Source organism: Pezoporus occidentalis, unplaced genomic scaffold, assembly GCF_034315485.1.
Source record: "Pezoporus occidentalis ecotype Australia unplaced genomic scaffold, CSIRO_AGI_Poc_V1 ctg148, whole genome shotgun sequence".
Classification (NCBI taxonomy): Eukaryota; Metazoa; Chordata; class Aves; order Psittaciformes; family Psittacidae; genus Pezoporus; species Pezoporus occidentalis.
The window spans coordinates 1,259,800-1,274,830 of record NW_026913295.1 but is presented as its reverse complement, the minus strand read 5'-3'; the positions used below and the strand labels follow the sequence as shown (position 1 = coordinate 1,274,830).

The 15,031-nt window shown below is 48.8% G+C and overlaps 2 protein-coding genes across 2 annotated transcripts in view; one reads left to right on the top strand and one right to left on the bottom strand.

Annotated features, from left to right (window-relative positions):
- The window catches only part of DNAH9 (dynein axonemal heavy chain 9), a 165,746-nt gene extending 155,397 nt beyond the window's left edge, over positions 1-10,349 (top strand). Inside the window, exons 66-67 of the mRNA XM_062610562.1 lie at positions 2,852-3,241; positions 9,577-10,349. Coding sequence (XP_062466546.1) covers positions 2,852-3,241; positions 9,577-9,804 — 618 coding nt within the window. The 3' untranslated portion in view covers positions 9,805-10,349. The remainder of the gene's footprint in view (positions 1-2,851; positions 3,242-9,576) is intronic.
- Positions 1-15,031, bottom strand: part of SHISA6 (shisa family member 6) — a 542,762-nt gene that overhangs the window by 281,981 nt on the left and 245,750 nt on the right. The window lies entirely within an intron of this gene.

Sequence of the window (15,031 nt, the reverse complement as noted above, 5' to 3'; positions counted from 1 at the left end):
GGCTTTAGAAATTGCTTTCTTTGAGGCTTTCTCCGAGTTCCCTTTGCTAAGTCATTTGTTTCCTGCCAGTAAAAGCAGACATGAGATTCGATCAGGAGGATTTGTCTTTAGATCAGTTTGACCACTCGCACACATTTACCCCTTTAAAACCTTTCCAGGAGTGCAAAACACTCCTGGTTGTCACCGTTAGAAGGCCCTGTGGTTCTCAGTGTCCTGCTGTGACCTGTGCAGTATTTTGCCCCTCAGACTTTGTTTTCTCCTGCATGGCCTTAGGCAGAGAGCTGCCAATTGAATAGGTCTTGTCAGTGTCTAAGTTCTCCTCAGGTGGGAGATGGTGACCCCTGCGATGTGAACAAGGAAGGAAGCACAGTGATGCTTCACACTCTGTGTTCCAACAGATGTCATTAAATAACAAAGCAGCTGCCCCCTGAGGAGCTCAAATCATTTTGACATCCTTGTGGAGCTCAGGACCCAGCCCCTCTGAATAGACCCCCCATGCTTTTCTGTTGTGTGAGCTTTAACTGTGGGTCAGTAGATTATCTTGTAGTGTGCTATAAAGTGAAACAGCTCAGGTGACTAAGAGGAAATGCATGGGGCATGCATTGCCATTGTGTTTCTTTGTCATTTCGTGGCAAATACCAGCATGAGACACCTTTCATTTGTATTTGCTCCTTGGAGTTGCCCAGGACTTTGAAGACCCATCATTGTGAGTTTCCCTACAAATGTAAAATCGTTAAATAGAAATAATGAGGTTGCAGACTTACCTGGTCCCTGCTCACATGATATGAAAGGCGGTGATGTGTATTTTGAAAGGTGTTTGCAGGTTGCTTCTCATGTTTTAGGACTAATTACAAATAGTCCTGTTTCCCCTTTTTGATTTAACCTGATCTGTTGCTTTTGGCTTCAAGAGTGTTAAAACAAAGACCATCAGAAAACCTTTGTCCATATGATTTTCTCTATCCACCAGAAATGTGTTCTCCATGGGGGAACCCAGCAGGTTCAGACATTTGCTACCTTTAAAAGCTTATTACTTTTAGCAAGTCATCTTTGGAGCTGAGGTTTGATAATACCTTGTACCAGCCAGAAGTGCTGCTATGGACGCTTCCAGTGCTGACACCTTCCTCGCTTTGATAAGACACAGTCTATGGGGCAGATGTGCATTCAAGCCCTTTGTTTAAGCATTACCCAGCAGCTCTGTGTGTTGCATTGGCAACAGCGTGGTGAGCTCAGAGGATTTCTGTGCTGATGACAAGTCAGCATTCTAAGCTTGGGAGTCTTTGGTCTCTTTGTAGTGTAATTCCTTTGAGAAAGTGCTTCCTAACCCAAGAGCATCAGCGTGCTCGTTTGCACTCAGCACTGAACCCCCTTACCCTTGTTAGTGGCACATGCAGCGTGGGCCATCAACGAGGGCACTCATTACTGCTCTCCCATGGTCTGGCTGGGTGTCTAGCTGTGATCCTGTCCTGCTGGAGCCTCTCAGTCTGATCTGCAGATCAGAGCTCTGCAGGGCACCGTGAGTATAGGAGTGAAGTGCAGAGATTTGGAACTGCAGGACTCCAACAACCATTGCTGAACATGCGTTGGGGGTGCTTTAAGTGCATTTCAACTTCTGCTAAAGCTTCACAGATTTTTGTGGTCCCAGTAAAGGGCACCTCTGCTGACCTTGTGGCTGGAGGCACTGAAGTCCTGTGGAAGAGCAGTTGGAATTTTTTAATGTGAACAGACTGACCCAATTCCCTCACCCTTCTTCTCAGCGATGGCTCAACTGATTTCAGTTAATCTTTCCAAAACCACTCTGCCTGAGGCAAAGAGAAATAAGGCAGAAAGATGCTGGCAAAATGAGAAGGGGACAAAAGTATTTAGAATGGAAAGCAGTGATCAACAGTAGCCATCAGTCTCCAAGCCGCTCTGGTGTGTTGTACAGCTCCAGCTCAGCATGGGGCATGCAGATTTCAGTTGTGAAGGGCATTACAGTGGTCATGCTGAGCCTGCCTTTAAGGTCTTTGTCTTTGCAGACTGCTTGGCTTGAGTGTCACAGAATCACAGATTCGTTGTTCTGGGGATAGAATCATAGAGTTAGGTCTGTTGGAAGAGACCCTTAAGATCATCAAGTCCAGCTGTTACCCCAGGACTGCAAGGCCACCACTAAACTGTGTCACTAAGATTGTCTAGTGCAATCCTGTGCTCAAAGCAGGGGCAGGTAGAGCAGGTTCCTAGGACCATGCCCTCAAAGTAGAACAGTTGGTACTTGTATCTCAATGGAGTGTCCTGTGTTTTGAGGGGTTCCCGTCCGCCTCTTGTCATGGGACACCACTGAGAAGTGGCTCCATCTTCCTAACTTACGACCATCAGATATCTGTAGGTGCTGAAAAGAATCCTCCCTGAGCCATTTCTTCTTGAGGCCAATCAATCCCAGCATGGGGCCCAGCATGGCACATGTCCCTCCCCAGTGCTGAGCAGAGTGCTGCCAGTAGCCTGATGGCAATGCTCCTCCTAATGCAGCTCAGGACACTAGTGGCCTTTTGTGCTGCAGGGGCACATTGGTCTACACTGCTGAGAATCTGCCCTATGAAGATCTTCAGTCAATGAGAGGAAACAGAAACGACATTGGGACAACTGGGGGACACCCATCCTGTCACTGTTTTACACAACTTTTCCTCCAAGTAGTATTTTTACAGTAGGGAAGATGAGGATATGAGACTATGCAGTAAAAGAGGTGCATGAAAATCTGAAACTCATGACTGGGTAGGCTGCCATGTACTTCCACACTTCCTAGCTCAGCTTCTGCTTTCAAGCAGGCTTTGTTCAAGGTAAGCAGTTATCGGTGCTAATTGTACCCTTTCTCACTCAGGGAGAACTGACCATGACAAGCGACATGGAGAACCTGCAGAATGCCCTTTTCTTGGACATGGTGCCTGAGTCCTGGACAAAGAAAGCTTACCCTTCCACGGCCAGCCTGGGCTCGTGGTTTGCTGACCTCCTCGCGCGCATCAGGGAGCTGGAGGCCTGGACAGGAGACTTTTCCTTACCCTCCACAGTGTGGCTTGCTGGGTTCTTCAATCCCCAGTCTATCCTGACAGCTATCATGCAGTGCACGGCCCGGAAAAACGGGTGGCCTTTGGACAAGATGGCCTTGCAGTGTGACGTGACAAAGAAGAACAGGGACGATTTTGCCAGCCCTCCTCGGGAAGGGGCGTACGTCCACGGCTTGTTCCTGGAGGGTGCGCGCTGGGATGCACAGGTGAGCTCACCGAGGCTCTTGTGTTGAGCAACCAGCCATGGGAGTTATGTCCTTAATGCTTGGTGCTGTACTCGGGGGAACTTCTCAGCCCAGACAGGCCCTCACCTAAAATAGTCATTGAGCTGCTTCTTTAGGAATGGGGGTGATAGGAAATCTGGGCCTCTCCTCTGCAGCCTAGAGTGCGTGTCCAGGGTGGGCAGGTGAATCACCCCTTGAAGCTGCCTATTCCATGGCCATGAAGGGAGTTAAAGGTGGCCAGCTTGGACTGATAACCTAGTTCTTATAAACTGAATCTCTACCTATAGCTCTATGGTTCTGAGGATTTCCATCCCCTAGTTTGCCTGGGGTAGTTTTAGGGAGCTTTCAAGCCTGAGGCTCTTCAAGTCCCATTATTCCCCCAGGGTTCTGAGGCCACATTACCAAAACCAAGTAAACGTTGGTCATTGCTCATGGTGTTATTGCAAACAGAAAACATGGGGTCCTCTCAGGCCTGCATTGTCCCTGCCCCTTCTCATGGTCATGATTTCACTGCTACCTCCAAAAGTGACGTGGCAGACTTGCAGTGTCACTGCTCTGTCATCTGACCAGCAGTAGTGGAGACAAAGGAGAACACTCTGATTTTCTACATCTTCACATCCCCAGAGCTGACTGGGTGGGATGTGCCAAATGCAGGCTACTGTCCTTCCACTGCCAGGTGCTGCAGGATGCCATCTGTTCATTAGGGACTGTAGCGATAGGACGAGGGGTAAGGGGTTAAAACTGAAACAGGGGAAGTTTAGATTGGATATAAGGAAGAAGTTCTTCACTGTAGGGGTGGTGAGGCACTGGAATGGGTTGCCCAAGGAAGCTGTGAATGCTCCATCCCTGGCAGTGTTCAAGGCCAGGTTGGACAGAGCCTTGGGTGCCATGGTTTAGTGTGAGGTGTCCCTGCCCATGGCAGGGGGTTGGAACTGGATGATCTTAAGGTCCTTTCCAACCCGAACTATTCTGTGATTCTATGATCTGTGCAGATGGGGTTTGTGACCAAAAATTAATCACATCCTTTAGGCATCCCCTTAGGGTGCCAAGTAAAACTGGCATGAAGGTTTAACTGGTATGGTCAATGCGGACTCAAGCTGAGGACTCAGTGTAGGGGTAGGCTCACCCTGGGCAAGCAGCTCAGTATGGGTGGCTTTTTCTTTCCCCTTCTGGATGTGACCCAACCTTCAGTTGTAGCATAGCCAGCCTGAAGGCAGCCAAGGTGCGATCCATACCCACCAACCAGGCAGCTGCGGGAAGCTTCTACACTTGCTGTTTCCTGCCTCCATAGCTGTCAGCACTCCTGTCGCAGCATCCCAGAGGAGCACAGCTGTCCCTGTCATTCCCTGTGACAGTTGTCGGCTGTTAGGATTGCAGTCCTCAGACACAGAGCATTTAGGCTCACAAATCCCCCCTGGGCTTGGTCCTCCGAGTGGCCTGGCCTGTGGTACCAGGGCTCCCTGTTACAGTGATTCATGTGATTCATGCAGCACTTGCACTGGACAGCCAGTGAGGTGCTTCTGCTGCCAGTGGTCTAGGAGAGAGTGAAGGCTGATCAAAGTGGGTCACCCAGAGCTTACTTATCTGTGCAAAGGGTCTTACTTCAGAGGGCACTCTTAGGGTCTTAGCCTTGAAGCCCCTACTTTACCTGTTGGGGGGCCTAGTGGTAGGATGCTGAGAAGAGAAACTGTATGTGTTCTATACCATATCCCAGCTTGACCTTGCAATTTAGATCTAATATTGCCCACTTATTTTTCAGCTCCCTCTCTGCAATAGTTTTCCATGAAGGATAGGAAACCAGGCAAAGCTTTGAACCCACTGACTGATGGCATCCAGTGCAGTTTATCATGAATCCTTGTGAAAGTCGAAGCTCCAGGCCATTTTCTCTCTGGAAATGGGTTTACATGTACATTGGGTCTGGAAAGCCATGGGCAGTCAGGAGTACTGGCAAAGGCTCTGTCAGAACATTGCAGTAAAGTTCTCACATAGGTATCAGCTCACATCTTCTGTCTCTGTGGTTTGGGCTCTGCTAACATCAAAAGTCACAGTAGCAGAACAGGGACCAGCCCAGTCCATTTCCCAAGCCCTGGTGCTACAGTTCCCTGCCTATTCCCCTGTGTCATCCTTTGGTGGGGCTTCCATATGTACCCCCTTCCAGCTCTTGGACATCACAACACCTTGCTACAGGGAGCACTGGATTTCCGTTACCCTCAAAACCTGACTGCTGCGCACAGCAGTACAGGGAAAGGTTAGAAAAGTTCCTGGTCTTGCATGTAGAATACTCCATCAAAACCAAATCCTAGTGACTGGATTGCTTATGTTTTCCTTTACCATCGTTACCACCATTACTAGAAAATATAATGGTCAAATGGCTGAGTTCTGCCTCGGTTTTACCCATCCCCATGTGGAAGTGAAGAGCAGTTTTGGTGTGCAAAGCCAATCTCTTGGGAAGCATATGGCTCCTCCCCTCTGCCTCCCATACAATAACTAACTCATATGGGTGACTGCAGTCAGCAATGAGGTTTGTCTTTAGAGATCATCCAGACTTTATTTTCTGGTTACAATTTCCCTTGTGATGGAAAGATACTGAGCAGTCCCCTCTCTAGAACCATTCCAAATCTCTGGGTATCACACTTCAGGGTATGTCAGAGAAGAAAAGAGTATTTTCATATGTTGCTGCTGACACCGAGATCTCATTTCCACGGGGTGAACTATTCATTTGACCTGGAACCCACTGAGCACCAGTGTCTCTTAGTGGATGCAGCATTTGTAAACCAGGTTCACAGTTCTTTTGAGTTGTATACTCCTTCCAAATTCATCTTCCGCTGGCAATGGCAGGGCCTGTTAGGGAGGGCCCCTCTGGGGAGCACCTCTGCTTTTTAAAGGATATTTCACATTTAGGTTGTGCCTCCACAAAAGGAGCAAGTCCCTCCATGTGCTGCTGCTCACGTTTTTCTATTTATTTAAACATTTGTGTTTGCCCTGGAGAGTCTTAACTGTATAAAGCCTTCATTACAAAGCAGCAGGCAGCTGGTAGATGAAATGAACCAAGCAGGGAAGCTGGGCCCAAATGATGTGTTGCTGTAGCACTGTTAAAGTCAGTGGAACTCCGTGTGAGAGAGGTTGACCGGTGACACTGAGGCATTTTACCTGATTCCTGGCTTTCTTGCTCCCGGCAATGGAGGGTGTGATGCCAGGTATGTCCCCTGCTACTCCCAGGGGGTACTGGCACATGATAGTACAAGGGGAGAGGTGGGTTTTGCACTACATGGCTACATGAGGCTTTGCCAAGTGTACAGAGCACACCGCCTTGTCCTTGGAGGAGATGCCCATCAGTGCACAGCACTAAGCAGTGGCTTAACACTGAGGGTGTCCTGCCTCCTCCAAGCCAAGCCAGCTGCAGGTTCTGTGTGTTTTTTAAGGCTAATCCTACATAAAGCACGATCTGAAATCAGTGGAGAGGCTTAGAAGGGCAGATCTGTGTGTCGAGGAACCGTCCTGTTCATTTGATGGTTCAAGTAGCTCAAGATCTTTGGGAGCAGTTGCACATCACCCCTGTTTATCTGAGATGCTCCCAGAAGCGGATGCAGATGAAAACACGAGTGTGTAGCCCAGGCCTGGTACAGCCCGGTGCTGGTTCTCCAGTCCCAGACATCACAGTTCTTCTGCAGAGACACCAGGTACATCAGACTTCATCCACCAGAGACTGACATTTTCCCCAGAGGTTTCATGGGACACCATGTGAAGCCTTTTCTTGGAGATGTCAGTTGTCAGTAGGGCCCATGTATTTGTGAGCTGTGAGACAGAGTAGGATGTGGTTCAAGCTGAAGTCTCCAGTGATGAGCTTAAAACACAGGCTTGGAGGGGACACAAGTTGTGCTGTGAGCAGCCAGTCTCCTTTTTAGAGTTATTTTGAAAAATTAATAACTTAGCAAACCCTTTCCCATCTGTACCTCAACTTTGAAAGTTCTCCTCTCATTTGGCTTTACTGGACAGCACGTATCGTATCATATATCATATCATATCATATCATAGAATGGGTTGGGTTGGGTTGGATGGACCTTAAAGCTCCTCCAGCTCCAACCCCTGCCACGGGCAGGGACACCTTCCCCTAGAGCAGCTTGCTCCAAGCCCCTGTGTCCAACCTGGCCTTGAACACTGCCAGGGATGGGGCAGCCACAGCTTCTCTGGGCACCCTGTGCCAGCGCCTCAGCACCCTCACAGGGAAGAGCTTCTGCCCAAGAGCTCATCTCAGTCTCCCCTCTGGCAGGTTAAAGCCATTCCCCTTGGCCTGTCCCTGCATCCCTTGTCCCAAGCCCCTCTCCAGGTTTCCTGCAGCCCCTTCAGGCACTGGAGCTGCTCTCAGGTCTCCCCTTCAGGAGCCTTCTCTTCCCCAAGCTGACCCAGCCCAGCTCTCTCATTATCATCAGATCTTCTTCACTGCTTGTTCCATGTGTGGCTCTTTTTCTCATTCCCCGTGTCCAGCTGAAGCCATTAACTCCAGCAATATCTGGACCACCTTGGAGTGATGTTCCCTGCTGGCAGTACTGCTGGTCAGATCACCAGCCCTCCTTCCCTGCAGAGACACCTCTATCAGACAGAAAACCAAGCCATATTGAAGTCTTTAAGCTTACTGACCCTAAATTAGCCATGGTGCAAGTGTGCCTGTGCTGTAACACCTCCAGATGCAGTTGAGTGAGGATGCTGGCCTACTGCCTGTGCATTTGGGCCCATCTGTTAGCATCCCTGGCTCGTGACAGCTGCTTTGGCTCACTGGGCTCTTTGATACGTAGCAGTGTATCATGTCCACTCTTCAAATTGCCTGTTGAGGAGCCAGGACAAGCAGCAGTGAGGATTTGTTGAGGATGTGAGGCCTGAGCCCTGAGCACAGACAGTGGCTGTTCACCAGGTGTGCTGTGCCAAGCAGTGAGGGAAAATTGCTTTCAGAGGAAGATTAATTTTTGATGATGAGAGCGATAAAAAATGCAAATGCAAATCATCCCAGACATAACAAAGTGCTGTATTCCATAGAGAGAGCTCGGGAGGATTTCTGCTCTTCTTAACCCAGGAATAGGTGGAATATATCTTGAAAACTTGATTGGAGGAATTGTCGGGAGTAAGAAAAAGAGCTCAGATCAAAATCCAGCCTCAGGAATTCGAGGAGTGGGTTTAAAAAGAGCGTGTGATAAATGGCTTCTTTGCAGCATATTTCATGTTTGTTCAGCACGTTGTAAATAGAGAATCTGAAATCTGAGTTGGCTTTCTCATAGCTTAATAGAACAGATGGCATTAGTACAATTAAACCCAGGTACGTTGCAAGAGGGGTTCTTCTTCTTCTTCACTCATTTGCAGAACTAAACAAACAACTGGGAGATGTTGAACCTCATCCCACAGCTCTGATCTAAGAGCATTTGGAATAATACTGATATGTGAAACTAAGCTGCAGTTAGAGGCAGTTTATTGAGCACTGAGAAGTTTTATTTCCATACCTATATTGCTTTCATTTGGTCTCTCTCGCTTGCATTAAGCAGTTTTGAAAGCATTCCTGGAAAGTGATTGATGTGTAGGGCATTTTATTGTCAGAAACAGACCTGAGTTAGAGAAACAAGCCTTGAATTCATGCCCTGACAGCACACTGTCCTTCTCCTGGGTTGGACAGCTTGCTGGGTGAGAGCACTGCTTTGAAGGGGATAATATAGATGCATTATTTAATGCTGATATTCCCTAAGGAGCAATCCTTCTGAATCCCAATTGCTGGTGTGAGCACCTGAGAGAGTGGGGACAAGCCTGTGATGTTTTTGGGGGCCACACAAACCCCTGCTTGCATTCATCACCCAGGTCATGCTCAAATTCTGGTTGTGTGGTGGGACACTTACTCGGTGCCTTTTAGGCTGTTCTCAGTTGAGCCCTGTTGAGCTGTTCACAGTTGGTCTTAGCACAACCTGGCATAAGCAGCACTTCCCATGAGATTGTTCTGGGCTGGCAACACCTTGAGCAAGAGCTGCATGAGGACAGTGTGGTTGGATATGGCCAGGAACATTCCCCCACAGAGTCCTGCTCAGGTATGTGTGGGTTTGAGCATCTGATGAGACCAGGCATGAAGCTTGAAGGAGGCTTCTGATGGAACAGGGGAGGTGTTTGATCCAGACCCTCCTTAATTCAAGTAGAATTATCCCTCACCTTGATCTCAGGAAAGATGTCTCCTGCTCCCCAGTAAGACCAGCCTGTATAAGCACCACAGAGGATCATGTGGATCGGGGTACAGCTGATGGATGGCTTAGAAATCTAACTAAGACTTTGTCTTCTTGCCTTTGTAGGCTGGGATAATCACGGATGCCAGGCTCAAGGAGCTAACCCCAGCCATGCCCGTCGTTTTCCTCAAAGCCATTCCTGCTGACAAGCAAGATCTCCATAACATGTACCCGTGTCCTGTGTACAAAACACACCAGAGAGGGCCAACCTATGTGTGGACTTTTAACCTTAAAACTAAGGAGAATCCCTCCAAGTGGGTGCTCGCTGGTGTGGCGCTGCTGCTGCAGGTCTGATCCCCAGCAGGGCCCCTCATTGCAAAGCCCTCATGAGGTCTTTCTCAGACAACTTAAATAGGATCCTGAGGTTGAACCCAGGATTCACCTCTCTGAGCACTTGGGCACGTAGCTGAAATAGAACCTACAAGGAGGTGACAGAGGTGCAGGGGGACACATGGAGCAGATTCGTGGCTGCTGTCAATCACTACCCTGTAATCCCTACACTGGAAGATCCTAACCTGCAGCAGGATCTTCCACCCCCAGAATTAATGTAATGTTGATTTCTCTTGCAGGATGCAAAGTAGTTTTAAAGTGAGTGGCCTTCTCCAGACTCCTCAGATAGGCCAGGGACCTGTGAAATTCTTCAGATCTTATCCTTTTCTATACAGGAGTGTTTCTTTGTTATAGGTGTGATACCAGAAGCTGGGAGATCAACAGGTACTGTGGATGTAAACTGTTTCTTACTAATATTGCTGTAAATTTTAAACCCATTTAAAATAGTGTTAATATCCAGTGTGCTTCATGTAACCATCAATAAAACTACAGCGTTTCTAAAGCAGAAAGCACAGAGAGGATGCCTGGGCTGTGGGTTACCTGAATGAGCTGGACACGGAGAGCATTGCTCTGCACTGCAGAAGCTGAGTGCTTGCGAGCTAGGAAATGTGGGAAGCTGTGTTTGGTGGCATTGAATGGTGGTGCCATTGAAACTTCAGGACCCTGTTTCCAGGCCATTGTGAGGTTCATAGGGTGGGAGTTTACAGCCTGGAGAGACCTGCAGGTCTGGGCAAGTCACCTTTAGCTGCCCTGGTATTCCATAAGGGACTTGGTCCTCTCAGCTCATTCTGCACTGGTTGTCAGAGGGGTCTGATATGGCTCTCATTTCCCTGCTCTCACTGTGAAGAAATAGAGTGAGTGGCCTAGACCAAGATATTTAAGTTCTAGACTTCTTAACTGAGGTGAACCGGGTCTGACCAGCCTGTGGTATGGCCACTGCAACTGTGGGAGGAGGATCTACTTCCAGGTTAAAAATGATGCTTCCCAGCTGAGCTTCTAGCTCAGCATCATTGGAGTTCTTGTACACCATGAGGCAGGAAAGAGTGGTGGGTTGGCAAGGGCAGTGCATCCATCCCACCTCCAATGTCTTCTGGGTCACCCAGCAATGTATTTGCACCTGGGACAAGCAGCAGCAGAACAAGATGGTCCATTGGCCTGAAATGTAGCTGTGGAGCACATGCAGCACTCAGGCTGGTGGAGCGGATCATGGGAGGAAGATGGGTAAGAGGCTCATGTACAAACCACAAAGGGTATTTGGGGGTCACTTACTCTGTCTTACTGAGCCCTCTCTGACCTGCACCAAGTGCACCTTGGCCAACTCAGCAATGCTGTGAAAGGCTCTTCCAAAAGGAGGGCCAAGCCCATTGCTGTGTTTCAATGAGCAGAGCCCACCAGCATCACTTGGAGAGCTCCACAGACAAAGCTTCCCAGAGAAGCCTATAGATCAGAGGCTTCGAAAGACTGTTCCTCAGCCAGAGCATCCTAAAGAGATGGGTACACATGAAGTCCAACAAACAGAAAGCAAAAATCAAGGAAGCAACAGTGTTTTCCCCTCTGTGCTCTACTGTGCTCCATGTGTTGCAGTGCCTGGAAGCGTGGGTGTGTTGCATGTCACTGGGAGAAACTTCCTGGTAGTTGCATGGGTTGTGGAGGGCTTGATGTAGAATGGGTAACGGATAAGAAGAGGGCTGCTCTGTGATCTGAAACCTATCCCTGGCAGCAGCACGTGTGGGTGCCTGGACATCACTTGTCCCTAGGTCAGTTCAGTTGAGAGAAGGCAGGTCCTTATTGAAGACCATTCCTGGCAGTGCCAGGCCAGCAGCTGTCGTGTCCCTGGGATCTGGGTCTTCACAGGGACATGTGCTGAGGCCAGGCCCTGAGATGGGGCTTGGAGCAACCTGCTGTAGTGGAAGGTGTCCCCCATGGCAGGGGATTGGAACTGAGTGAGCTTTAAGATCCCTTCAGCCCAAACTGTTCTATGATTCTATGGTCCTGCCATACCCCAGGGAGCTCCCTGGAGGCACCACAGCCGGTCCTTTTGTCACTGTGTACCTTGTACCACCACCCTTCCCTGGGCTGCTGTGAAATGCTTCTGATGCTGTGTTCAGAGCAGCTCTGCACAGTCCTCATGCCGTTCACTTCTGGCTTTGCGTGAAACTCTTTATCTCAACCCATGAGTTTCTGCACATTTACCCCATCCTGGTGGGAGTGAGTGAGGAGCTGGGTGTCTGGTGCTTGGCTGCAGCTGGGATAAAACCATGACAGCATTTCTGTGGGCAGTGCATGAAGCTGGACAACTTCATGGGTGGCTTCAGCACGCACTGATGGGGACATGGTCAACTCTCTGCCCATCCAGTGCATCACAGTTGTTCTCTTACCCAGAATAATGCAGGAGGGTGAAGTCCTCAGGCTTTACCTCCTCAGGACATCCACAGCAACACTCATGGTCTGAGCATGATCCTTCAGGAATCATCTTGTCTTTGTACTCCTGGAAAACAGCAACTATCCAAATGAAGGTGAGCTGGGAAATCTTTCAGGTACGGACCTGGTTTCATTGGAGGCAGTGTCTTGGAGGCACCAAGAACTAATGGTGAAGCAGTGAGTTATAGCTTAGCAGGGCACATCTGCAAATACGTAATGCAAAGGATACAGCTGTCCTAAACTTCTATTTTAAAATGCCTCTTAACTCATAAATGAGGCACCAGATTCTGCAGGCTATGCTATAGAACAGTGTCTGGCTAGAGGAGGGCTGATAGCTAGGGAAAGCTATGCTAGTAACTTAAATCCCTCCCAATTTAAATGATGCCAATTAGATATGAATGTAAACCGGTCGCTTCCCTCAGCTTTGCATGTTTGATAGCATTAAATTCTCCACGTGTTTCACCATGCAGGAGCTTCAGTTGCATAAATAGAGCACTGCTGAATCTTAGAATCATAGAATAGTCAGGGTTGGAAAGGACCTTGAGATCATCCAGTTCCAACCCCCTGCCATGGGCAGGGACACCTCACACTAAACCATGGCACCCAAGGCTCTGTCCAACCTGGCCTTGAACACCACCAGGGATGGAGCATTCACAACCTCCCTGGGCAACCCATTCCAGTGCCTCAGCACCCTTACAGTAAAGAACTTCCTCCTTATATCCAATCTAAACTTCCGAAACACGTAAAAGCAGGACCAGAATGTGGAGTTAAGTGCATCATGCTCCAGGTAGCATTGCTGGATTAGTGCTGCTTTGGTGTTTCTTCAGTGCTTCTTTTAGCACAAGCTTCTCAGTGCTCGATGTGGGCTTCCTGCCGTTCTGGTGACTGTTACTGCCCTAAACTTCATGCTGTTTCTCTTTTAAAGCCCCTCTTTCTTTCTCCAGCGTTCCAGGGCCTCTCTCTGCTCAGTGCTGCCCTCCAACGTGCCCCATACCTACCTACCGGCAAAGAGACGTTCAGTAGTTCCCCAGGCATCACTCGCTCTTTCCAGAGCAACAGCCTGGCTGTTCCCTTGCCAGCTGAAGAACGGGACGTTGACAACAAAATGGATCCGATTGTTTTATTATAGAGATCTTCCTGCATAATTCACCAGTTGGGCAGGCAGGGTGGTGGGGAGATATTTATAGATACTAGAAATGTCACCAGGGTGCTCATTCTTCATCCTTTGAAAAGCATCCCAGGAAAGAGTTGGCTGCAAAATGCTACGAGGGGATGGTGAATAATTTGGTGCTTTAGGGCAAGAAAAAGACCTGACAGGGATGAGATTTTCCATCTCTATCTGCCTTACCCAGGCAGTTAAATACAGCTGGCCAGGCTGTGCATTAGGAGAGATGGATGTGTCAAAGGTGAACGTGTCTGGGTGTGAGCTCTTGGAGATAGGTGCCCACTTGGCATTTCCTTCCCGTTCTTCGCTCATTTGAGTGGAAGGGTCTGAGCATTGAAAAGCCCTATCCCCAAAGCTGGCACAGACAGCACTGGGGCTCTGGGGCTGGCAGAGCTGCAGAGCTTTGTACAACATCCAAGGCAGATCTGAGGCTGATCTGGAGCAGGGCAACAGGGCAGGGTAGTTGGGCACAAGAGAGGTGTCATCATCTGCGCTCATCTGTGAGCATGTTATAGTGGAAAGAAATAGACTCAAGTAGCAAGTCACCCATCTGACCCATCTTAGTGATACCATGGTGGGATCAGGATCTGCCAAAGTGCCACGAGTCTCTTTGCCACATGGAGCTCAGGAGACACCAGCTCAGCTTGAGATGAGAAGCTTTCTTACATTCAAGGTCAAGCCTATGTGTCCTTCCCTTTTGCCCTGTCCCAGAGTTCAGCCAGATCCTGCATCCTGTGTTTCACATGCGAGGCCAGGTACTGGATGCCCAGGGGAGCCCAGATTTGCTCTTCCCCTTTCTGTGGATCTCTGCAGCTGCTGACCCTGCACAGCACCCTGTGGTGCTGCTGTGGGCCTGGCTCTTCACAAGGTCTGTGGTCAGTCAGCTAACTCCAGACTGGTGACATTTTCCAAAGGGATGAAAGTGAAAGAAGGAAAATTGTGCTACTGAAAATAGTAGGAGAAACTGATGGGGAAACGGCCTTTCCATAGGCTGGGAGTGCCGTACCTGCTGCAAGTTATAATTGGCAGAGAGCACACTTCAAAGTCTTCAAAACGCCTTTGTAATGGTGTCCCATACTCAGGGGTTAACCAGCTCCATTCTACTCAACAGTTTCTCACAGAGCAAAGGAAAATGAACACAAAACATGTCAAAGGAGAACCTGGTTGGTAGTACGAGAGCAGTTCGCCAGAGCACATTTACTGCCTCTATTATTAGGCATTGGCAATGCCCAGGATGCAAATTCTGCCTGTATCACTGCTGTTATTTACAGAACTAAACTCGCTGGATCAGCTGGATAAGCCAGATGCATTCATGTTCTAAAGTGGCATTAATAATATTAGTAATGGCTTACTGGAGTCTTGTCCATTCTTACACATTGTTTTTAAAATGACTGTAATTGCCCAAACAAATCTCCAAATATATTTACCTTGGTAATGGTCGTGGACCAGGGTCTTTGTGACTGACCGCTCAGGGCTGGAGAAGCTGCAGGGATTTCTTCTTAGCCCATAGAACTGATCTGGTCCTGAACTAGTCCTGGGGAGGGCTGGAGGCTGAGAAGCAGTGAAGCATCATCCTTTCCTTCCAGCACAAGGCACAAGCAAAGG